The sequence below is a fragment of the Pleurodeles waltl genome, chromosome 4_1, assembly GCF_031143425.1.
Source record: "Pleurodeles waltl isolate 20211129_DDA chromosome 4_1, aPleWal1.hap1.20221129, whole genome shotgun sequence".
In the NCBI taxonomy this organism is placed as follows: domain Eukaryota; kingdom Metazoa; phylum Chordata; class Amphibia; order Caudata; family Salamandridae; genus Pleurodeles; species Pleurodeles waltl.
This window is the reverse complement of record NC_090442.1, coordinates 189,380,588-189,405,821: the sequence shown is the minus strand read 5'-3', so window position 1 is coordinate 189,405,821 and position 25,234 is coordinate 189,380,588. Positions and strand designations below refer to the sequence as shown.

Sequence of the window (25,234 nt, the reverse complement as noted above, 5' to 3'; positions counted from 1 at the left end):
GGGTGCAGGTCTAGAACAGGACAAAGGCCTCTGTCCTTTCTGGGCACCAGAAAGTAGCAGAAATAGCAACTACAACCAACTTCTGGTGTCAGCACCCTCTCTATGGCTTCGTTGGCCAAGAGCGCTGTCACTTCCTGGGGGACATAAGAGGAGTGGTATGCAGTCAGTCTTTCGGAAGTGGGTGGCATGGATGTAGGGGAGGTCACAAAGGGGAGGACGACAATTTGAAGAACCCACTGGTCTGTGGAGCAGGTGAGGATGTATCCTGCCTCCTACCGACTGCCCGTGATGGAGTAAGGGCAAACTAAATGGGTTTGGATGCTGCAGCTGCCGGGGGAGTGATGGACTCGCCAGATCTCTGGCCACCTGACTCACAAGGTCTGTAGGTACCACATCCTAGGCAACTCAAGAGGCTGGGAAGCTTGCACACTGTGGTGGATGGGTGGGAAAAGATACTGTTGGAAGCCCCTTCCATGGAAACAAAAAGAGTGAAACGTGGACTGGGGTTGGCGAGGGGCCAATGGTTCTCAGCCAGGTCTGGCACCACCATAGGGTAGAAGCGAATGCACAGGATTTATGTGCGAGGTTGAGGCTTGGACCATAACCACGGATGGAGGAGAGACCATGCCAGTCCGCTGGTGTCTGCCAGATCCTCCTATCAGCCCACGTTGGGATCTAGGGGCTGGTTCCAGCTGCACTCAGGATGCACTAACTTTAAGAGAGCCAGTAGCTTCCCTTAACCAGCATGCACTGTACTGCCAGTGTGCCCAACAGCCTAATTTATTTTTGCACTGGAGAATATTACGTCCTAAAGTTAAACATTTGTATGCAATTTATTACACTGATAACCTCGATGGACCCACAGTTGTTTATGGCTTTTTTTGAGAATACCAATGATGTAGAACTAGGATTATAAGAAGCATTTTCTTCTGTATCATAGTGATAGTCATAAAAGTGGAACAGAGTAGCAAGCATATCCCCACTTTGAGGCTGTCGATGTAAGAAATAAAATTATATTTAAGGGAGGCCTGCAGAAAAAGAATTAATTAGATTATGCCGTCAACTGGCCCACCAACACTTCAACTCAAGAATCTTCATCCAAACAATGTCTAATGAAAGTATAACGTGATTTCCAAGCTTGCCTTACATGTTTCTCTGAGGGGAACGTTCTTGGCCCCAGCAGCAGCTGCTGTTTTTCCTCTAGTAGACTGTGCTTTGGGTTTAACGAGTAAAGGATTATTTGTCAAGTGTTAGCAAAATATAATATGGGATCCGAGCTATAGTCTGTTTGGAGGACACAAAATGATGTTCAGAGAATACCATAATTTACAAAGAGATGACCCGTACTTCATAATTGATTTAGTTTTGTCTAAGTAAAACTTTAGTGCTCTTCAAATTCAGAGAATGAAGAGTGCTCTCCAATGGAAAGGAAAGATTGGGGAAAAATATCGGAAGAGAAAAGGTTTGATTTACATGAAAATCAACAACTTTGGGCAGACAAGAGGGATGTCCCCCGTTGTGATGGAAGATCAGATAGGGCTCAGGAGAAAAGGCCTGTAACTCACTGATTCTCTTAGCGGATAAGACTTCAATTAAGAAAACTTTCCATGAAAGATGCTGCAATGTGGCCTTATGCATAGGCTCAAAAGAAGCAGTCATGAGTTTAGAGGGAACTAGACTGAGCTCACATATGGGGAATTGTGCCTTTTGATTAGAGGTTAAATCTTTTGTAATCCTTCCAAGAATCTATGATACTTCTTGACGCTCAGTGTTACAGTGCATGCTGAGAGAAGCTGATGTTCCTCAGGAAGAGCGCAAAGAGGTGATAGGTGGGTCTATATCAATATTTTGCTGTTTTGGCTAGTTCACTGTGGGTATTTTCCACTGCTTAGGTGAAAGTGTGGCCCTTCATTCTCCAGTGTACAATACTACATCCAATGTGGGGCAATCTAATTCGGCTGACCTTCTACCGCTCATTTTACTATAGATACAACTCAGTTTGCACACCACATATCCTTGCAATTCTGTTTTACTTCTCTCTCTCTTGGACACAAGCATCTCCCTCAACCCACACAGGGAAGGCATATTTAGGCAGGGAGTATTTAGGCATTACCTAAAAACGTGTTCCAGTCATCAATATCTCTTCACCATCTATTTATACTTTAATAATCCTATTTCTTCTTCATTAATATTCTAATTAATGACTAAAGAGACTTATCTTCCAAACATATTGCACCTGCATCCCTCGCCATTTCCCTAACACCCCTCATTCAAACTGCACCTCCATTATGATGCTCAATTACATACTCATACTTCCAATGCAACCAGTGATACCTTCTTACATTCGCCCACTCACCCCACATACAAACTCGTCAGAGAATGACAAGTCCATTTCAATTAAAAATACATTAAGCCAGACGGACTGTCTTTCCAATTGCTTGTTACTCTTGTAATTTTTATTATTCTATCACTACCAAACTTTTTTTGTTTTTACTGGATTCTAATTTTTGATAGCACATTTCAAGATAGCCATCTGTGCAAGTACATGCCTACTAATGCACCTTCAGTCATTCTAAAATTTTCTTCACACAATGGAAAGAAGCGTTCACAAAGGTAATAGCTCAGTCTCACTATAAAAGGTGAGACCTACCGGCTTTAACAATACTGCTTTCTTTACACTAAAAATATGGTATGTTCAAGGTCATGGTGTATTAGAGTAAAAAAGTTAACACAATTATAGCTTGAACAGCGGATAGTAAAATACTACGAATCCAGTACGCAGTCTGTGCAGAGCACCTGTTAAAAGTCCACACTTTCAAGGCATAGCAAGCGTGTAGCTGGAAATCTATTCGGTATGGAGAAGGAAGTATTTTTGGACAGATTTTAAGGTGCAGAGGTTGTTTCCGAGGTCAAGGTCTAAGACATACCTGTGTGAAGTGGTGCTGTGCAGTGAGCAATCAAGTTGTGATGGTCAAACAGTCTTTTCAATTTAGATTGTTTGAGATTAGAGTGCTGGAAAAGGGAGTAGAAGGAGTATTTTTGTCAAGCTAGGCTGAACAGAGAAGCATTACGCAGAATGCGTGTTAAACTGCATTGTAACATTCTCTTTTCATGGGTTGGTCTATGATCTGAGAATAGCCACCAGTGGTTCCCTCCCGTTGAACTCTAATAGGTGAAAGACAGCTACACATCATATAAACATGGCAATATAAAATGCTTAACTTAAGGCGCTATCAAGCCATCTGATACAGGTTTTTTGTTTTGTTTTTAAAAGTGATATGTCCTTAATAAAAGTCTCACAGCATAAAAAGCAGGCTTGGACATCTACATGTAGATAAAACCTTTCATGTGCATAAAAAAAAGTGTTACACACAACCAAGAATGCAGATCCCTAAGCATCCTCTGGACCACAACCCTCGTTACCAAACCCAACGCACAGTAGGTGACTATATTGATGTATGTAGGTAGCTCTAATCTACAATCAAGCAGGTACTGTGTGTTTCTACACAAAACCCCCGTAATGATGTTGACAATGTCACTTATTTTTATATCGCTGCATGCAAAGCAATTAAATGCATTTTGTAGCAGCAATGTAGACGAGAAAAGCAAACTTTCTAGGCTTGTCTAGTAAAATTATTTATTTCTGATACGTTTTTAAACTTTCATTAGGCTGTTTAGATTTTCCCACAGTCAATGGTTCGCATATACTAAACGAGGGATGTAAAACAGTGAGACTTTCAAACCGGTAACTTGTTTCTATCAGGCAGCAAAGTAATATGCAACAACAGCAGGTGTGTGGCTTTGAAATAGACTTCAGAAAGAAGAGACTGTATATAGATAAGGCAATAAAGAAATGTTTTCATTCTACCTGGGTCCATGTGCCAGAGCAGATGTAGTAAAGTAGAGGCCCAAACTGAAAGGGAGCACACGTGCCTGGCTATTTATTATCAAGAGGTAATATTATAACTTTGATTTGAGTAGCCACTATAAAAAGTTAATGATGGTATGGAGACTAATAGGCGTGTAGGCCTTTCCAATGAGTGATTACAAATACTGCTCTCTGCTGCAACCGAAAACAGCTTATCTAAGGTGCTGGAAAACATCTGGTAGATAATCATGTAGCCATTATTGGAACTGCCACTTGGAAATATTTTTATGTACACATGCTTGTTGTATTGTTGCTTTTTCATATTATGTGCATTAAACTATGAAAACAAAGGTTTTGCAGTTCCAATAAGCCCATTATCCCTTTTCATAGATCTTCAAACGGCCTGGTATGAACGAAGGGATGAAGCTGCATTCACTATGCCATACCTAACATTCATTATATTATTCACAATGATCAAACCTTTAACTACAGATCTCCAGATGTCTATGGACACTTATTCACAGTACATGTAACATGTACAGAAACTAATCGGATGCAATTCGGTTAACCAAAATAACCTTTACCTCTATTGTGTTATCATATATGTTCAGAATACGCTTATGGGCTAATTCAGAGTATATTAATTAATTTAAAGTCCGACATGGGTACTGGTGCCCCTCACTTTAGATTTACAATTGAGGGAACTTGCACTCAGATCTGGTGGTGTTTATGTGTGAGCAGCTAACAGGTCACACAGATAGAAAACTTGGGGTATAAATGGCCTGCATTTTATACCTCCAGCTAAATTGAGGGGTGTCATAGAAGGACCTTCCGTATTCAGGTTAAGATCATTACAAAGTACTCCTGTATATGATGTAAAAATGTTAACACAACTTGGAGAGTGAAAAGAAACTGCAAAGGTATTCCATAGTTAGTCCTCACTTACATGCAAGATCACTCCTTTCTCCAGCAGGCTCTGCTTCTTGGCTGTCATTACAAAGTAATGTGTGTCATCCTTGTAATACACAATATTCTCCAAATCCACCCCTATGGAAAACAAAAAACAACCTAGATTGAAACAAAGGTCTTTGGAGGGTTTAAAAATGCAAAACTGCAGTAGATTTTCAAGAACACATTTAATATGGAACATGCCAGTGAGCACTGGACGCTTTTCCTCCAAGTCTCACTGCACAAGCAGTTTAGGGGAATAATAAGCATCCGCCTTTCAAGAAATCTTGGTCATAAATGGGAACAGTGCAATGTCTTTGCAATGCCAGTTCCTCTGTCAGCTTTTACTTTCACATTTGGACAACAGGAGCTGTGCATAACAGATTACTGCTGTAGGCCTGATTCCAAGACAACAGGAACATAAGAGATGAGGGTGATAAGTGAACAAACAGCTGAGTGGAGTTCAACATCCTTTAAGGCTCCCAAAAACAAACGTATATCCAGTGCTTTCATTTAATTTAATTTCTCTCATCCTGCTGTTACTCCTTTCACTAAATGGCAGCGAATGCTCGATGAACAGTCGTTGCAGGATGAAGGGAAAACATTACACCCATTGTTGTTTCTGAAAAAGGATGCCCCAGCTTCCAGTTTCCTCCTTTGGCCACAGCAGTTAGTAAACGACATCTGCTGAAAAGACAAACACATCCTCGATTTACAAATGCCATTTCTAGGGAATAGCAACTAGAGGAAAAAGGGTGATACCAGTCAGCCAAAATAGTTTTATTTCAAGTTAAAAAAAAATTAAAAAAATCTTAAAAACTTGTAAAAATGTAATGTTTCATACCATCACCGTTAAGTAAAAAAAGAAGAAAAAAAAAAAAACATACATGACTGATCTCCAAATAAACATAATATTAAACTACTTCATTTCTGTAATTCATAATTATCACAATTCTCTCTAACTTAAGTTAGCTGGATAAATCCTGTAACAGAAAAGCAGGTCTACTATTGCAGTGTCATTGAGCCTGTAACTGTGTACTCTTCCACATTAACCTTTGCAGATTTTACAGAATAAGTGAAACAGGACTGCGCAGAAATTGACTACGACAGAACATACATTTTGCCTGATATTCTACCCTCTGGTATAGAAAACGGACCCCTAATGAGCCCAAATCTGAACTAAGTCTAAAGATTTCTTTCTGTTGGGTTGTGGATCCAGCCCAGATACTGTTACCTGGGTTTTCTATACCAGAGCCTGAGGCTTAATAACCAGCTTGGTAAATTCAAAATGCTTCTCGCTCCTGCGTAGTAACCATGTAAAACAAGGAAGTTATTTCATTTTTAGCGGAAAGAACTATACCATCTAGGTAGCAATGTATGCGCCACAACAAATAGCATTTAGTTTAACCTGCACTAAATGCAACCAGGGAAAGGAAGTAAGAGTAATCCTCCCAAGAACATCTTTAAAACCGAACTGATCAACTCTGCAAAATAATTAGACCATACAGTTACCCACAAGACTATAGGACAAAATGTATCTCATCCTCTAAAAAGTCTATGCCAAGATCATGATGGACTGGTGAGATTGGAACTGACTGGAAAAAGCCAACAGAACCAAACGGGGGCTAGATTTAGTTTTTTTTACCCCCACAATGCCACAACAACAGTGGCTACGGGTACTTGGACTTGAATAACCAAAGCATGGAATCAAGAAGAGACTATCACCCTACACTCTCTTAGTTCTAGCAAAGATGAGAATGCTGACAATAGTTCTTGACAATTTAGTAGCTTTTGTCAATAAAACAGAGTTTTGTGACAGGGCGATAATGAGTATAGTGTCCTCTCTGCACGTAATGATGTTAAAACGTGACGCTCTATGACCTCTAGCAGGGGGCCATAGAAGACAAATAACATTAGGCGCAGAGAAGAGCCCTTAGGCACTCCCTGTTGCAGGGGGTATATCTGCGAATGGAAGGGTTTGTGAAACACCTGGAAGGTGCAGTCCTGCAAAAAGGAGGCACCCCATTGCAGGGATTTGTAATTGACACCACAACTTCACAAATGCTCAATCAAGAGTTTGGTGGACATGGTGTTAAAGGCCGCACTGAGATCTAGCATTAACAGCGCTGCAGTGTCACCCCTATCAAGAATTTGACTAATGGATTTTGATGCAAGTAATAAGGCAGACTCCGTAAAATAGGAAGGGCGGAAACCTGACTACGTCCTATGGAGTAGGTTATTAGCCTCAATGAAAGTGGAGAGGTACTGATGAACATATTTTTCTGCTACCTTTGAAGAAAAAGGTAGCAACGAGATGGGTTGCTAGTTTTCAGGCTTAGTGGGGTCTCAGAGGATTTTTTTAAGCAATGGGACCAGCATTGCATGCTTCAATTGCATTGGGGCCGGACTTGACGTCAGGGAGATCCTAAGTAGCCTGCGAAGCACAGGCTGTACAGTTTCCACCCTTGTTCCAGAGTGGAGGGGGAGGCTGAGGCGAGCAGGGAGCCAGAGTTGATTGATACGCTAAGAGGAGACAACTCCTCAAGTACAGTAAGTTTGAAATGAAGCAACCTAGAGCAATCCTCTGAGGAATCAAACCAGGTGTTAAGACACAGAGCATCTCTGGAGTGGAGTGGAAAGAAGGCATAATAAGTTCTTACTCTGTCTGAGAAGAACTGGGATGAAGCATTAAATCTAACGTCAGAAGACATGGTGGAAGCTGAAACTTGAGATGTGAGGTGAAGGACTTGACAATGCAGAAGATTTTTTGAGAGGAATTCTGGACCAAAATAATTTTGTTGGCTTACAAATTGCGGCAAGGTTGCCCAATGTGGCCATGATATGCTTTAAGGGCCATCAGATAATTAGCCTTGCTGACAAAGTCATAGGCTCTATACAAAGAACGCTCCAAACGCTTTGTTCTTTTTAAGTAAGTAGTTCTCCACTGAACCAATCGGCTGATGTTTTCTGTCTCTGGAGATTCCGATCAGCCAAAGAGCTATTTGATCTAATGCAACAGAAATCCAGCAATCCAGTTGTGTGTTGGCTATGTCGAAACAACTATTGGGGTGGGGGGGACTTGAGTAAGCTGACTAGAGTCACACTCTAGCCCGTTTGTGTGACCGAACTACCGAGGCCATAGACAGACAGGATGGGGGTTTGGCAAAGCAACCCGAAAAAGGAATATCAAGATGGCCAGACCAGGTGAGTGGAAGAGGGGAATCGGTAGATAAATTAACCATGATGGAAGAAATAGGTTCAAGAATGTACCCAAGTCTATGGGTAAGGGAAGAAACAGATTGAAATAGCTGTAAGCACTCCAAGTCAGCGACCAAAGCCCCTGCCATGGGACAAGAAGCATCATCAAAATGCAAATTAAAATCTCTGATGAGCAGGAGATTAGAATAGCACACAGCGAGTCGAGATAGTGCATCAGCTAAGGACGTTATAAAGCCAGAAGCTGAGCCTGGAGGGCAGTAGATTAAGGCTCTGTTAAAGTGAAATTATTTGAGAGAGAGTTGAGGGGTGGAGGGAAAATAACAGGTTCACACCCCCTAAATGGATAATTCCGAAAAAGACCAGTGCAAAGTTTGCTTAGAGATGAAGGCCGCAGGCAGAAGCTGTGGTATAGCACTAACCTTCATGCCCAAAGGAGGTCCAGTCAAGACAAGGAATCCGCATTTTCACAGCAAGTCTCTGCTTGTGTGAGGTTTAGCACATGACGGCAAGTATTTGGCAGAAGTTTTTGCTATATGCTTAAGCTCAATAGAAGAGTACTGCTGGTGAGCTCACTCAGAAAGGCCAGGGATTCTGGCGCCATCCAGGCACAGATCGGGGCAGAAGGGCTAGCCTTAAGCTCTCCATGCGTCTGCTTTGCTAGTCTGCGCTGTTACCACCATTTGAGGGGTGTGAACTCGCCCTCTCAACGCATCTGGCGTTGGTCCAATGAATCAGCGTTCCTGGTGGCAGTGGACTAGCTAAATACTGAATTTATAGGAGTGAAGGGGAGTGGCAAATGGGCTACTTAGCCTTGGGGTTACTACATCCAATATGACCACTGCCTGGGTGTGGAGGGGGGGGGGAGAGGGGGTGAATAATAGTAAGGTGCTAATACGGCCCTGGAGGTCATCCTAAAGCAACTTACACTGTAGTACAGACAATGCTAGACTGCGTGACAGGCAAGAAAGCTCTACAGCACAGCCACTCAAATGACTTGGAACATTGCAAACTGCCTAGTCAAGGAACACTACAGAGCTCTGTGCAGGGAAGATTGGAAACCGCTCTTTATGTATGTCCTCAAAATATATAGATATGCAAAGTTTAAACGCCAGAAACGTTATATTGCACATAAAGCATACCTCACTGCAAATAAAAATAAAGTAAAAAAAATAAAAAAATTAAGTAGGTTATAACCAATTTCCTAAGCATTCTCCATAGATACAAGGCCTCAGAGACTGACTTTTAGAAGGTATGGTCCTGTCCGATAACGAGAACTGGGAAAGGTGACTGGAAAGTTTGGTATTGGAAAAACCAATGGTCAAGATACGGGAACAGTAGTGATATACTTGGCACAGATTGAAAGCATCCTACTTTATAAGGTGAGGAACAGGGGTACATGAGACAAACAAGTGATATGGGGTTATGTGGTGCAAACAGCCATGGAGAGGGCTAACGATAAACGTCCACCTTGAATGTTACTCTGTGCAAGCAGGGAAATACTCTTAAGGAAGCACATAACATAACTGCGCTGATGATGCAAAGTTTACACACAATTTGCCTGGACACTTAGTGAACAATAGACTAACATCATAGTTTGCTCCTTGGGAACCGGCTTGAACAGCATACAGTGGCTTAGTGTCTCAGCCATATATGTATAATAATTAACTTTCCACTGGATTTCAGTAACCCTATCCGATACGGCCGCTACAAGGAAATTATATGGATCCAGAAAACACCTATAACTAATGAAAACCGGGCAGCATCAACTGTTTTCATACCCAATTCTGTGTTTTGCGCGTATGTTTACATGAACAACATAAGTTTGTATTTTTGCACAACGCATTTTGATGGAAAACCACAAACAAAAAAGTATTTGCTGGACACAGTTACCCAGTTGGACCCATAGTAACATGGAATCTTGCAAAACTATAACTAACCTGACCGTTTTCTGAGTTAACAAGAAAGCCGACAGCATAGCACAAGACACTAAGGCACTAGGACAGACATTTCTAAAAGTGATATGGACCCTTGGAAGTTGGGAGATACCAGCTGCGGCATCTAAATAAGAACTGGACTGGCAGACTACATAAGATCAAGGAAAGATCGAATAAATTAAAACCTCTGATCACACCCACAATTGTAGAGCTGGTCCCACATAAATCTTCTGTCATGCTCCACTACGGACACTGCTAACAAATGTATATAGGAAATGCAAACTACTCACTGTCAACAACAAGATGAATTGGTCAAGACTACAATGACTGAAAATGAATTCAGGGAACATGTAAACATACATGAGAAGCAGGAGGCCGCCAACACCAGTGGGAAGGCAAGAATATAACAATGTGATATTTTACAATTCTAGTAGAACTACTGTCCACATGGTGGTATTGTTTAAGGAAATCGCCATTCCAACAACCCAGACATAGGAAGCATGCACATGATCAGTTAAAGAGAAGCCGGCTAAAAAAGTACCACCATGACCAGTCAACGTGCATGCTCCATCAAAGTCCTATTACATTCTTCAGGCAGCCACAATGAAGGAAGACACATTTTTACTAGACAGGAAAACAAATTGTCATGTCTGCTGACTTCTAACGAGACAACGGCTCACCATTTTGCTTTGCTAGACCTTTACCTATAGCTACTCAAGTAGGACCTCAAGCACAGTTTACTGGATATAGACTAATGACGGTCACCAAAAACCACTAATCTAGTAATCACTGAATCACAGTAGTAAAAACAGTCCCTATGTTTAGAGTAAGGCCAAGTCATAGAGACATGCCAAAAAGAAGAAATAACTCGGGAACAAGCAAGTCATATTACTCTAAAGTAAACAAATATGAAATGTTCTGGTACTGAAAAAAAGAGTGGTGCCAGCTTTTGCAAGCACAGGAACTATCTACCACATAGGAAACCTCAGGATGAACATGTCTGTGACAGATCCAGATCAACACAAGATTTGTCACTCGACTCATTTTTTTTGGTGAAAGAAAACATGTCTTTAAAAAAAAGACTTTTTTTGGTATTTGAAAAGTAGATCTTATGTACAGTCTGCACCTTACCTGATGCACAGAACAGGGATTATTTACACTACACTGAACAAACAAAGGGCATTATTAGGAATTCTGTAAACTGCACTGAAGAACACCTGCCACTTAAATGTATAGGATAGGGCAGAAGGAAGCCTGAACTCCTCAGGAGGTTTAGATGGACCAACTGCAAATAATCATGAGGTGTTTGAACTCAGCAAGGTGCAGTGTAAAATTTTGCAAGACATTCTGGTGAAAATGTCCTGCTTGCAAGGAAACATTTGTGGTTGCAACAACATGTGAAGGAGTTTCAAAATAAGCCAGGTCTTTGAGCTCAGGAAGGGAGTCCAATCATGAGGTCTGGACCTACTATACCGCTTTCCAGTTAAGTACAAAAATAAAAATACAGTGTGTCTACCCGAAGAGTTAAAGAAAAACAATATTGTTATCTTGCTAAGTTTTTATTCTTCCATTTATCTTTAGAGATCATATATTTCACTGTATGCTTTGCATCCTTTAGTTTTTCAGGAAAATCCCATTCCAGTATATATATATATTTTACATTGTGATACACCAACATTGTGATATACAAGCAAACAGCCAACATTTGTTTCACCCTCTGTCTGGCTGTATTACCTAAGGCTTTTTAAAGGGTGAAAGATTGAAGTATGCGTAAAATTTAGTTTTCAATATTCAAACCAGCGTGTCCACCACCATACATGAAGTATTAATTAAAACCACCTACATGCCTATTTTGCCAGGCATGAGGTTGTGTAAAGTCCCTCACAATAGGTGAAGGGAGTGCTGTTTATGCTGCCTACATGCATGACTCCAGACATGTGCTCGCCAAAAGAAAAACGCTTTTTATAAGTATTAGTCACCCAAAGTGCTTTCAGTGATTAGAGAGTAAGAATTGATTTAATGTAAAGAGCTTTCTTTTTCAATACTGACATGTGACTTTATTATTATTAAACTATTAGTCCGTGTTTAGATGATATTGCCAAGACAAAAAGAAAACAAAACGAAAATCAAGTGATGGCAATACATATATGGTGTCGTGGATAAGAATATGTGCAAAGTCATGCATACTACATATTAACGCAATGTCTGTGAGCCCCTGAGAAATCTTTCGTGCCCTGAAAGTGTGTGAATTTCCAAAGGCATTTGTTACATCCTGAGATACTGGTTAAATTCTGCAAGGACTTGTACATTACAAAGTAAGTAACGTATAGCCTCTCAAATTCCTGTCACAGTTCTCTGTATGGAAAACAATTTCACTTGTCTAACAATATGTAGGCTTTCTGAGGTACAATACATGTGTTGCACAGTTGCTGATAGTTGAACATTCTATACAATAAAATATCAAGCAAATATTTGTTGTACATGAGCGTGATATAACAGTATGTCATTATTCTCAGGAGATAATGAAATGTAAACGACATTATGATAGCAGCCAACTAGCATTTTTAGAAATACAACACAGCTGAACGAGTGTGGAGGTCGCACAAGGACGGGTCAGCCATCTTGCGCGGCACAATTCCGTTGAATGTGTCTGATTAGTCATTAATTTATAGTATGCACGTAGAAGCTTTTTTTAAGCAGATTATAGCTTGCCTCTTCTTGGGGCGCTCATTTCCCCAGGCTGCATGAATGCAGACTGGCTCGTGTACAAAATGCGCTCTAAATGCAGCAGCGGGGCACCTCCCAAACTAAAGGGGTGCTTATTATTTTTTTATAGTGCATGGTATAAATAAGGCTACAGCTCTGAGGACTGGTTTGTGCCAATGCAGGGCGTAAAAATGTATACGAGCACTCTTACCCATCACAGGTTGAAACCCTCTTGTCAAAACGCCAGTCATGTGGATTTGGCGTCCTACATTTGTGCTATTTTTATGAAAGGTCACCTGGGAAGTCAGTCCCTCTTTAGTGCTGCGAGCATACTGGTGCAGTAATAGGCGCTTGGACAGTCACCATCTTATATTGTAGTGTGCCTCCATGTCGGAGGAACAGCTATTTTGAGATTAAAGATTTTTAAAAAAAACTTATTTGGGAGATCAGCATGTTTCCAATGGCAATTTGACTACTACAAATTTACTTTTCTGCCTAAAGCACATTTTTTGCGATAATGTGAAGGGTATTTTTATCCTACAACTATGTTCCCTGTGCCAGGATACAGGGCATCATTAAGATTATGAAAATCAGTGCTAATATGCAGGTCGTATGGAAAAGTAATCTCATCGCGATTATTAGCCCTAATGGCATACCAAGTCTGGTTCAATATACATTCTTATCCCTTAACTAGGGCATGTCAGTTCTAATAATATATTACAGTAACACCTCGGGTATAGAGTATTTCTGGCTAATCTAATGAAATACTAAGCAGGGGACTGATGTTATAAGGAGTGTAAATAAGCTTCTATTGGTTGAAAGCAGTATGAAGCAGTGTGTATGTCCTTGTACAATTACTTTATATAGTGGTGACAATCAGTTCAAGAGGTGCTTTATGAGTATCTCAATTAAGTAGTGATTAGTCTCCTAAGGGGGGAGGGGCTGGCATGGGTAATGTAAACTATGTCCTTTCTCTGTTATAATATACGACTCTTACATATATTGTTTGGGTAGAATGTGCCTGATTTTCTGACAGCGGCAGCACGGGTACTGTCATGCACCCCTCAGCTATGTGATAGTGTAGGATCCTTTCTTATGGGATTGTACTGCAAATATATAGGCTGAGCTGAGGCAGAGCTATGCCAGCTGACACAAAGTCCATTGTACTTTTAATTTCCTATTATCAGATTTTACATACATATTAACATTCAGGGCTATTGTCATTCTTCATAACAGCCAGTTATGTAGTTCTGCATCCTTGTTCAATCCCTGCTTTACTGGGTCATATCCAATGATTAAGACTCTTGGTTCCTTAATTTAAATTCCAAGTTGCCCCCGCAGGGCTACTGTTTTAGTTTCGCCAATCCACTCCTTGTGTTTTCATCAACCTTGCAGCCTTGAAAAAGACCCAGGCAAACCAGCCACGGAGGGGGGGAAACGTGTGTCTGCCGTTTGTGATATACCAACATTGTGATACACTAACAATGTAAAATACATAATGGAATGTGACTTTCCTGAAAAACTATATGATGCAAAACAAGGCAACCAGAAGGAAAAGTCACTTACCTGTAATCCTAGCTCTCTTCTATGGAATCCTCATCAGTCATAAGCACTGAACAGGCATGACCCCGCATGGGATCTCAGACCATGATTATATGGCATTTGTAGCATTTGTACACACACACACACACACTTTCAAGGTGAAAACAAAGGTTAACAATGTTATAGTTAGGGGAGAAATTCATCCGTCATACCTTCTATCACATCCTTTTAGAGTCTTTCTTCCTTTCAAGACCAACTGCTTTTAAAGTCTCAATTTCTAATTCTTTGCAACTCATCTCGTCATACGCATATAATTTAAACAGTTTCCTGAGAATGGTAAATTTAGGGTCTGCTGTTGAGCTTTAGATTCCAGATCCGTGAACTGCAACCATGAACTCCTGCTGAGAAAGATGCTTTGACAGTATCCATGAGCAGCCATATCTGAAGTGCCTGCCTCTGCACCAAGCATACCCTCATTAAGGATTCCTTGAAAATCCTGCAGACTTTCTTTGGTAGTCTTTGAATCTTTGAAGAGAGTCCCAGGGGGATCTGCTATATCTCCTCCCCAAATGTGCAGTGGCACTGGCAGACTTCACTATCAAAGCCAAAGTTCTGCATCTCTTTCTTCCTAAAGAATCCATCTTCTTACTTTCCTTGTCCGGTGCGTGTGATTTCTTTACATCAGAAACAGTCACCAAGATCGGAAGAGGATCTGTTTAAGAAGAAAGGGTCCTGATCTACTGGTTTATACATTTATACTTTTTTGAAGGTCTAGACAGTGCATACCTTATTGAAACATGTATTAAAAATAACTGTATATCAGGTTCAAGCGAACCAGGAAACAGCAAAAGAAACAGTTTGTATCTTCTTTTGCTGGTTCATGATAATCAAGACCCTGTATCAGTGTTTCTGATGCAGGGTCTGAATATTGTGAAGTTGTTGTAGTTGGTATTCTCATATTCAACTTATCTGCCCCTCTACAAAGTACTTCATTAAAAGTAGAGAGGTTTACAGGTCAACAATACTGCAAGGATAAATCAGAGAGAGTTGGCGAGTAGTCTTTGAACTAGTTGAGGAAGTGATCCAAGATGGAGATTGTCTATTTGTCAAGAACAAGGCGTTCTGCCGGAGCATTTAGAGAAGGAGTGTAAGGTTTCTCTCCCTTCAGAGGACCTTCAAGGCCTCCCTTCTCTGGATGATCTGGAAAGCGATGTCAGCCAGTGATGTCAGTCTCGATGTTATATAATTGGGGGGTGTTGACATTGAAGGTGGTTTTGATGTTTATGGATGCTTTGATGTCTACTCTTCCGACTCCGTTTCATATGTTGTCTCATCAAGGTCTTCCTGTTGACAGCGAACAAAGGGGTTGTATGTCCACTTCGATGTCGTGCTTCTCGGCGATGAACAGGAGAGTAGACTCTTCCTCTGGTGATGCTTCTCTCTGGATCTACTCCTACGGGAGTCCCCGGAGCAGGTAGCGGCATTTCTGGTAAATGGACAACCATCCCCTATGCCTTGTGAACTACCAACTGCAGCTTCCTGTTGTCTTTCTCTTTTTTACCTCTGTCTTTAAGACTTCTGGTAAGTTTTGGCAGTGGCTGCAGATTTCTCGATGAGAGTCTTCATGAAAGCAAACAATACAGACTTTGTGAGGGTCTGATTGGGCCATTTACTTCACAAAGGCAGAGCACTTTACAAACAGTGAAGGCATCTTGACATAAAAAGGGGGATTTTCTGTAAAAAAAATATTTTTAATGTACTCTAGGTCTCAAGAGATCCTTTCACAAGGAGCCAGAAATATGAACTAACCTTGTATCTACATAACTTAGAGAAATGGTGGAACATGCCCTTAGCACAAAGGACCAGTTTTCGTAAGGTTTAAATTGCAGACCGTCTACCAAAATTTGCCTTCATTCCCTTTTATTTCCTTTTAAAAAAGGGCTTGCTCAACATTTTTTATGGTCATTTTCGATGTAACTGGCGATTAGATTTTTGAATAAGATGCATTTTTAAAATAAAACACTAAATTAGGCCATCTTAAGCCTTTTAAAAGCTATCTTTGTGCATCTACATATATATGTACAGCCTAAAAGTCAGAGAGGACTTCATGCCAGGTGACAGGAGGACAGAGACCGAGATGCAGGAAAGACCGTCAACCTTCAAAAGCTGTCTCGGCTAGGAGTATTAGTGACTGTGCTTATCAAGAGCACACAAAGCTGTGTCTCTGCTGAAAATAAAAGGAAAAGTTGCATACCTGCAATTCTAGATTCTCATTCAGGGAAATCCTCATCAAAGTACAAAGCAATGAATAGACATGTGGGGACCCCGAAGCACTTCTTACAATATATTATACAGGAACATTATAATTAAGTTCAGTTCATAGAAATTTAACAGTTATACTTATCTCAAGAAACTATAACTCGTGCCCTAAGGTAACTAAAGGCATCCCTCCACCATGCACAACTGTCTCAATTTTACTGCAAATACTGCAGTGATATCAATAATGTTACAGAAGATGTTATGACTGATGTAATATGTGGGGTAATTAGCACATCGTGAGGGTTATACTTACTTTACGACTAAAGTAAAGTAATATTTAACATACGTTAATCCACGCGGCGAGGTGTACGGCCAAAGGCTGTGTGCAGTGCAGAGTTGGCCGGAGGGCCTGCAGCCAACCACCCTACATACAGCTAACCTTACACTGCGCACTACCTTCGTCCGTGCACAGCAGTGCATTGGCCACAGTGCCTAGCCTGCAGTCAGGATCCATGGCCAACTCCTCCACATGAAGCCAACCCCACGCTGTGGATGTGTGAGAGGCTGAATGGGTGTTTGAGTGCGTGGATGTGAGAGTGGTTTGTGGGTGTGTGTGTCTGCATGAGAGTTGGTCTGTGAGTGGGTGCAATGTTTTTTGTTTTTTTAATTGGGTTCTGGATCAGCGGATCGTCACAGCTTTACACAGGGGCCACACCAAGCACCGCAGAGCATCCACGGATCCCCGTGCACCCCAAAAGAACATTCTGGGGCAATTTCGTGCTCCTGAGGGGCACCTCACAGACCCCTCCATCAGTCCCATGGGCTCAGGGTACCTTCCCATGACCCCTTCTATCACTTAACTTTTATTCCATGCCCCCATCCCCGGACACCCTGTCCAGACGAATCCCAATACTCAAAATGGTGGGTGCAACCTTCCACTCAGGATGCGGCCAGCGAATCATAGCACTGCTGCTGGCACATGGGTCCACATCTCTAGACATACATAAATCTTTTTTCTTTAACTCCAAAACTACTGAACAGTTTTAAACCAAATTACAATAAGCACTCTTTCTGGACCAAGATCTAGCTTTCTGACAAATTTGGTGAAATTCCTTTCAGCTGTTCGGGCTGTAGTCACCTCTAAGATTTCTACAGGAATCTGTATGGGGAAAATATGTATTGGGATCCCCCTTTTTTCCCCGAACACAGCTTGATTAACCACCCTGAAACTTACCCAACAGCGGCTGAAATGAGTGGCAAACTAGTTTTGAAAGTTGAGTGAAGATTTGTGAAATGACAACAAAATTATTAGCAACACAAAAACACTTCCTATGGAATGTAGGCCCTAACTAGAATATATATTGACTGAAAAAAACAAAGGTTACAGGGACATTATGGTTAAGTTATGAATTTACTCGTACAAAACCATAGAAATTTTGCAGTTATAGTTACAGTTCTTTCAAGTAACTATAACTTGCATTCTATAGTAACTATAGCCCACGCCCTCGGCATGCACAGCTTTTTCTTCAAAAATGTGACTGATAATGTTTCATTTATACTTTTAAGGATGTTATAGAAGTTGTTATATCTCTCGTAATTAGAAGTGCATAGCGAGAGTGAGAGTTATTGTTAAATGAAAGAACTCTATTACTGCTGAATTCCTATGGTTTTGTATGAGTAACTTCGGAACCTAACACACACCCCTGTAACCTTATTTATATAGATTACAATTTTTAGGCCACATGGTGCCCCTCAACAGGCCGATCAAGGCCCCCAGGACCCCATCCCCCAGGGACACAGGAACAGACCATGGCATCAACTCCCTGAGGAACATCAGACCAGGCGGAAGCTATGGGGGTCCTTAGGCATTGTCTAAACGCCAGTCGACAAATACCAATTTCTTTATATTTCACACCGTATCTTATCCTCCACTGAAACTTCCTCTGCAAGGGTCTCTCATTTGTTATTACAGAGAGAACAAACCTTTTTTTTGTTACTCTGAAGACTGAGTTACTGAAATTTTTCCAGTCAGATCAGATAGAGGATCTTTTTTTCCTGATGGAAATGAACCTGTTACAGGACTCAAACCCCCATCTACGTTTTAGCCCTCTAATACATTTATGCCACCTGAACCCCTTACATTTGAGAAACTGATTCTTAAGGGTCTAGAAGCAATGAAGAACACAAACTTTTGTCCTTACAATATCTCTCTCGATGAAAGACCGGCCCTCCTCATATTTAAGAATGACAAGTCCAGTATCATCAAAACAGCTGATAAAGGAGGTGGGATTGTCCTCCAAGATTTCCGTGAATATGATGCATAAATAAGAAGTCAAATTTCGGACATTAAACACTATTAAAGACTACATTCCACCCCTTAGAGAAGATTATTGAAGAAATACCAAGGGTCGCTACACATGGTACGGAACAAAGCTTTCTCACGGACAAATAACTTGCTTATCTTAATGCTGAGAATCCACGTGTCCTAGTGCTATACACTTTACGAAAGATCCACAAGGATCGCATCCATTCCCTGAGCAGATCCATTGCATCAGGATGTAGCTCCACTTTGGAACACCTTGGAGAGTATATCAATATTTTTTAAATCAAATAATTTGTCCCGCTACAGGAGACATATGTCCGGGATAGTACTTGTATGGTTGACCTGGTGGAGGGGATGCATTTAGATACTGACCTTCCTGACCTTTTGATATTGCAACTTTGTATACCAACATCCCACAGGAGGATAGTATTGAGATTGTAACACATTTATTGGACACATATGAACATCCCAGATGAGACCCCACTGACTTTGTGAACCTCCATAGGATTGCCCTTCAATACAATTATTTCAAGTATGACAATCATTTTTACCAGCAATGTTCTGGCACCTTGATGGGTGCAGTTTTTCCTCTCAATCTGGCCAATATACATGTGAACGACTTAGAACAGAAATTTGTTCTCACTGACTTCAATCCATACAGCTCCAACGCAACATGTTGAAAGCGTTATATTCATGACATTTTCTGATTTGGTTTCTGTCTCCAGATTCAGTGACTTTGTGGCCTAATCTTAATGATATACAAATAAGACTGAGATCACCTTTCTTGACCGGACTATTAAGCAAGAGCATGGCAGATTGCATATGACTTTTTAGGAAACCTACCTAAAGAAATACCTTTCTTGCATATATTAGTTATCATCCGAGGCCACTGTGAGATGGCCTCCCCTTTGAGCAACATTTACGACTCCACAGAAATTGCACTTTTAAGAAAGATTTTTTATTTTTTTTATTTTTTTTAAAGTGCCAAGAGTTCTGGAGTACAGACTTGTATTCAGTGCCTACCTTGGAAAGATAATCAGAAAAACCAGGAAAAGCGCATGGTATTGAAGAATTATTGCACAACAAACATAAAACACACCTCAAACAGATGTGTAACCACATTCTGCCCTCACAACAACAGAGTGCGTAGTTTGATCACCAAATAATGGCACATTACAAAGAGCATAGATTCCTCTTTAAGAAAACCATTGGTTTCCTACAAAAGAGGCAGAGATATTAAAGATCATCTACTACACTCAGCATCTACAAATATTTCACCCAACAATGGCATCCTTGAAGCAGCTTGGGGTTTTCCACCTGTTACAGGCCAGCATCGCTGCTGCAATTGTGTTGCCTGTGCTTACACTCCCAATACTACAATATTCAAACATAAGCCACTGAAAGCTGACTTAAAATCGTTTTCAAATTGTAACTCTAAGAATGTCATCTATTGCATAAGGTGTCCCTGCAAATTGATTTCTATAGGTTTAACTTCACAACCGGTCAAGGCATGCATATGTGAACACCGGAGCAGAATTAGATGTGGGGTTGTCAATGACCCCTGGTGACCCATTATTCTAAGAGGAACCATACAGCAGAAGACCTCATATGGCAGGTCATTGATACCGCCAGCATTCCCCAGACAGGTGGTGACCTGAGTCTCATCCTTCAGAAAATGGAATGCAAGTAGATCGAACGCTGCGACTCCATCAATCATGGATTGAATATTGCTAAAGAGTGGAGAGCGTTTGTAGCTGAACTAAAAAATTACGATGGACTGACATTTTTGGATTATGTTTAAGATGAACTGCCTCTTGTTTGTAAACTTCTCATTATACCTGCCTGCCCTTAGTATCCTTTTTAGAAAAATCCTCCCAATCTCTCCAACCAACTCCCCCTTCTGCCATACAGGGTATCTAGGTTAGCACACAATTATGCCCCTACAATATGCATATATAACCAATATTTTGATCCAGCTTCCTAGCGTTGCCCAGAGATTGTTCCCGCCCCCTCTTTTTTTTCTTCTTTTTTTTTACTATTGGAGGTTCCTGGAGCGCATCCCGCTCCAGACCACGTTTTCATTATCTGTCTGACTCTTTCCCTCAATTGGAGGCTTCTGGAGCACAATGCCCTCCAAGCTTCACTTTCGTAAACCATCCATATCCAAGTTATGAATGGTATTGCGCATTCCCTTTGACACAGTATTCATTCAGGCAGCATCGCAGCTGGACTTTCACCGCCCATTTTCTTTTTACAAGTATTCCACTTGATTTCTGTGCGATTCTGAGCTATCCTGCTGCTGAGGGTATTCTCCCTATTGGGCCATTATTATTGTTAATTTCGCCCATTCAATTTGGCAACCATTGCAGTACTTTCTTGAGAATACACGTGCATTACAGTGTTGTAAGCTTACAATTGTATACTTGACATTATTTTTGTGGCCATTTGTTTCTATTCCCCTTGTATACTTCCCACCCTGGATGCCCTTTGTAAGTACAGTTTTGTTACTATCACTTTGGGTGTGCAGATTGGCATTTATATAAACATTCATATTATGCAGACACCAACAGGTATTGTGTGAATATAATATAAATTTCTTTGGTATGCAGCCATAGATCTGCAATACAATAGTCATTTGGGATTTCTCTTTATCCTCATGTGTACCTGCATTGATTTGGGGCTGATGGGACGCCATATTTCATAAGCAGTCGAAACGTCGACGCACGAAACAAACCAGACTCTTTGGTCCCTTGAAACCTTCACAAGGGTTTTTCTCATCAGTTTATAATTTGGTTTACGTCGTCATTTTTTGCTTTCATGGCAACTTATACGTTCTATCTATTACATATGTGATTATTTTGTTTTTTCCTTTTGTTTACATGGGACACTAAGCACAATGTGCTTATTTCTTTATTTTATTTTGATAAATATAATGCTATATGCACACATTGTGTAGGAAGCTGGCTCTGTATATACTACATCAAAATGAGAAAGTGTGCACACAGTACTAAAATATATTTGTTACTTTATTTGTAGAACTAAAAGTTTCTCGTTGCAGGTAAGTAAGCATCCATCATATGTATCAAATGTCCTTTGCTTACGTTTGGCAAATAAAACCGTTTACAGGCAAGTAACACTTTTCACTTTCGAAAGTTGGCAATTTTCAGAACAGTCCGGGCCACAAAGATGCTGCAGGCTAGGTCCAAGGAGGTCAGTTCTGAAAAACCAAAGACTGAACAAGAAGGAGGGCCGCCTGCTGACCGTTGAAGGACCGGTCTGATTTCCCAAGGCCAGGGGACTGTGGGTGCAGGGATACCTTTGGGCATAGGGTATCTTCGTCCAGTCCTCTTGCGGTCAGGGGGAGCCTCTAGATTTAGGCTGCAGGCTGCTCTGGGCTGGTAGGACACCTGGACTTGGGTCGTGGGCATCGGGTGCAGAGTGCGCGGGACTCACGGATCTGGGGCAGTTTCTGAGACCTTCTTGGAGTTTGTGAATATGGCCGCTGCCCTCTGGAGTTCTTAGTCCTCTGGGGGTTTGGAGAGGTCACTGATCCTGCTGGATACATCGCCTTTTAATAGTAGGGCTTCTGAAACTGCAGACACGGCCGGTAGAGCTGGGGGGGTAAGTCAGTTGGTGCCTCAAGTCTTCTCTGCTGGGATCAGCTTAGCAGTCCTTCTTGCTTCTTTTCTTGAGGTCACCAGGAATCTGGTGAGCTAGGTTCAGGGGTGCTCTTAAATCCTTGATATAAGGGCATTACAAGGGTCAGAGGGCAGTAGCCAATGGCTACTGTCCCTGAGGGTGGTTATACCCTTCCTGTGCCCATCCCTTTGAGGAGGGGGGGCACATTCCGAACCGTTTAGGTACCTGTCCTCCAAACCAAGATGGAAGATTCTGCAGGGAAGTGGTCACTTCAGCTCTGGACACCTTAGGGGTAGTCCTAGCTAGAGTCGTCATACCTCCCTGTGATACATAATTTTCCCACTGGACTTGCAGCCAAAAGTGGGGTTTCGCCCAGGGGACGGGCATCTCCACTAGCTGGAGTGCCCTGAGGCACTGTAACAGGAAGCCTGAGCCTTTTAGGCTCACCGCCAAGTGTTACAGTCCCTTTAGGGGAGAGGTGTAAAGAATGTCCATCGAGAGCTGACTATATTTCTGACCCAAGAGAGCACAAAGACCCTCACCCCATGGGGACAGAAACTGGTCTGTTAGTGGTAGGCTGGCGCAGACTGGCAGCCCTGCACTAAAGGGTTGGGTAAAATAGAGGGGGCATCTCTTAGATGCCCTGTGTGTGCATATTACAATATATTCAACACTGGCATCAGTGTGGGTTTATTGTGCTGAGAAGTTTGATACCAAACTTCCTAGTCTTCAGTGAAGCCATCATGGAGCTGTGGAATTCGTAATGACAGACTCCCAAACCCATGTATACAATATGGCCACATTGCACTTACAGGGCCTAAAAATGGACTTAGACACTGTAGGGGCAATATTGCTCATGCAGCTATGCCCTCGCCTATGGTAAATTGCACCCTGCCTTAGGGCTGTAAGGCCTGCTAGAGGGGTGACTTGCCTGTGCTACAGGCAGTGGTTAGTGGGCATGGCACCCTGAGAGGGATGCCATGTCAACTTTACCTTTTTCTTCCCACCAGCACACACAAACTGCAATGGCAGTGTGCATGGGCTTGGTGAAGGGTCCCATAGGGTGGCACAATACATGCTGCAGCCCTTAGAGACCTTCCTTGGTCACGGAGTCCTTGGTACCACTGGTACCTTTTACAGGGGACTTAGCTGTGTGCCAGTGGCATGTCAATTGTAGGAACAATGGTACAGTTTAGGGAAAGAACACTGGTGCAGGACCTGGTTAGCAGCACACTCAGCCAAGACAACATTAATATCAGGCAAAATGTGAAGGGTGATCATGCCAAAAGGGACTCTTTCCTACACATTGCTTCCACTTTGCTGGTTATTATAGACCTCCTTGGACAGCTATTTCATTTTTTGCTAGTCATTGTTGCCGTTGTGCTTATGAACACTTATTGGTAATTTTATGTCTTGTTATATCCAGCAGGAGAACTGTTGTTTCAATTTATCAAAAGGGCATTCTCTTTCAACACTGGCTGGAAGAATCTGGATGTGTAGTTCGCATTTATTTTTTATTGCGTTTGCAAACAAGTCTATTTGCAGGTATCCCCAGTCTTGGAAAATGTCTTGTCAGGCCTTGTAGTTTAAAATCCAGTCATAAATTTCTTGCAAAATCCTGACTCAAAGTCTGCGTGGGTATTTTCAATCCCTTGTAGGTGAATGGGTGTTATGGTTAAATTCCTGGTTGGTAACCATTACTAGAACACATGGGCTTGGTCCTGGGCTTCAAGAGAGAGAGGACAAGAGCAAGACCCTTACTCTTTGCTCAGATAATGCATTGTTGGTGTACTGTTGGTCTGTGTAGATGGTAGAAAAGATTTCAAAACCAAATGAACTGCTCAATTCCAGCACTATGATGTAATAAGTATTTTTTTTGTCCGACCAAATACCTTGGTCCTGCATGAGATTTATATGAGCACCCCTGTCCCTGGAGAGGAGCATCCACAATAAGTGCCTCAGTTGGTAGATCCCAATGGAAAAGTACCCCTACCAAAAGCTTTGTTTGAGACCTCCATGGAAGAGACTGAATTGCCGCTTGCAATAGAATCAGATTGTCTCCCCAGTGGTCAGAGGTCTCTTGTAATCTTGCATGAGGAACTACGAAGATGCAAGAGGCCACTGATTCTAGTAAGGATGCAATCTGTGTCACAGGATACACTTCTGCACACTATGTATCCAGTATTGCTCCGAGATACTGCAGCTTTTCTACCTACAGCCTTGCATGTTCATTTTGGTTTTCGTTCTGGACATCTCCTCATCTGCATGTGTGTCAAAAAGTTAAAAAAGTCAATTTAATAATCTCATTGAGCTTCTGGCTTAAGCCAGGTGAGTCTTGGCCTAGATGACATCCGAGCAGAAATGCCATGACTATAACAGGGCCAGTAAGGTCTGAGGCATCCGCTGCTGCACTTATGATTTAATGTCATCTATCCTCCTTTTGGCAGTCTTTCAGTAAACGTGTTCAGAGAATCCCACAATGACCTTCCAAGCAGAGGAGTAGCACTTGCCACCTTCATGGATAATGTGGATGTTCTACACACCTTTCTGCCAATAGTGTCTATCTGCTTGCTATCGTTTTCTGGTGCGACAGAAGAGAACAAAGCAACAGGATGGGACTTTCTTGCTACAGCGACAATCATGGAGTCAGGAGGAAGATCCAATTTTAGAAATAATGGCTATTGGTCAAGAGCTTGGTATTTCAATTGTATCCATAAAGGGGCCGACTTTAATGAGGCTGGGGTCAGAAATAGTTGCATTCAGGCTCCAGAGAACCAGAAGAAGTGATTGTTTTGT

General features: G+C 41.6%; 1 protein-coding gene across 21 annotated transcripts in view; it reads right to left on the bottom strand.

The window, feature by feature from the left end:
- The window catches only part of MICAL3 (microtubule associated monooxygenase, calponin and LIM domain containing 3), a 1,349,174-nt gene that overhangs the window by 935,022 nt on the left and 388,918 nt on the right, over positions 1–25,234 (bottom strand). For all 21 annotated transcript variants that reach the window (XM_069228050.1, XM_069228034.1, XM_069228049.1 and 18 more), the window contains one exon: positions 4,815–4,915. In XM_069228050.1, the coding sequence (XP_069084151.1) occupies positions 4,815–4,915 (101 nt within the window). The remainder of the gene's footprint in view (positions 1–4,814; positions 4,916–25,234) is intronic.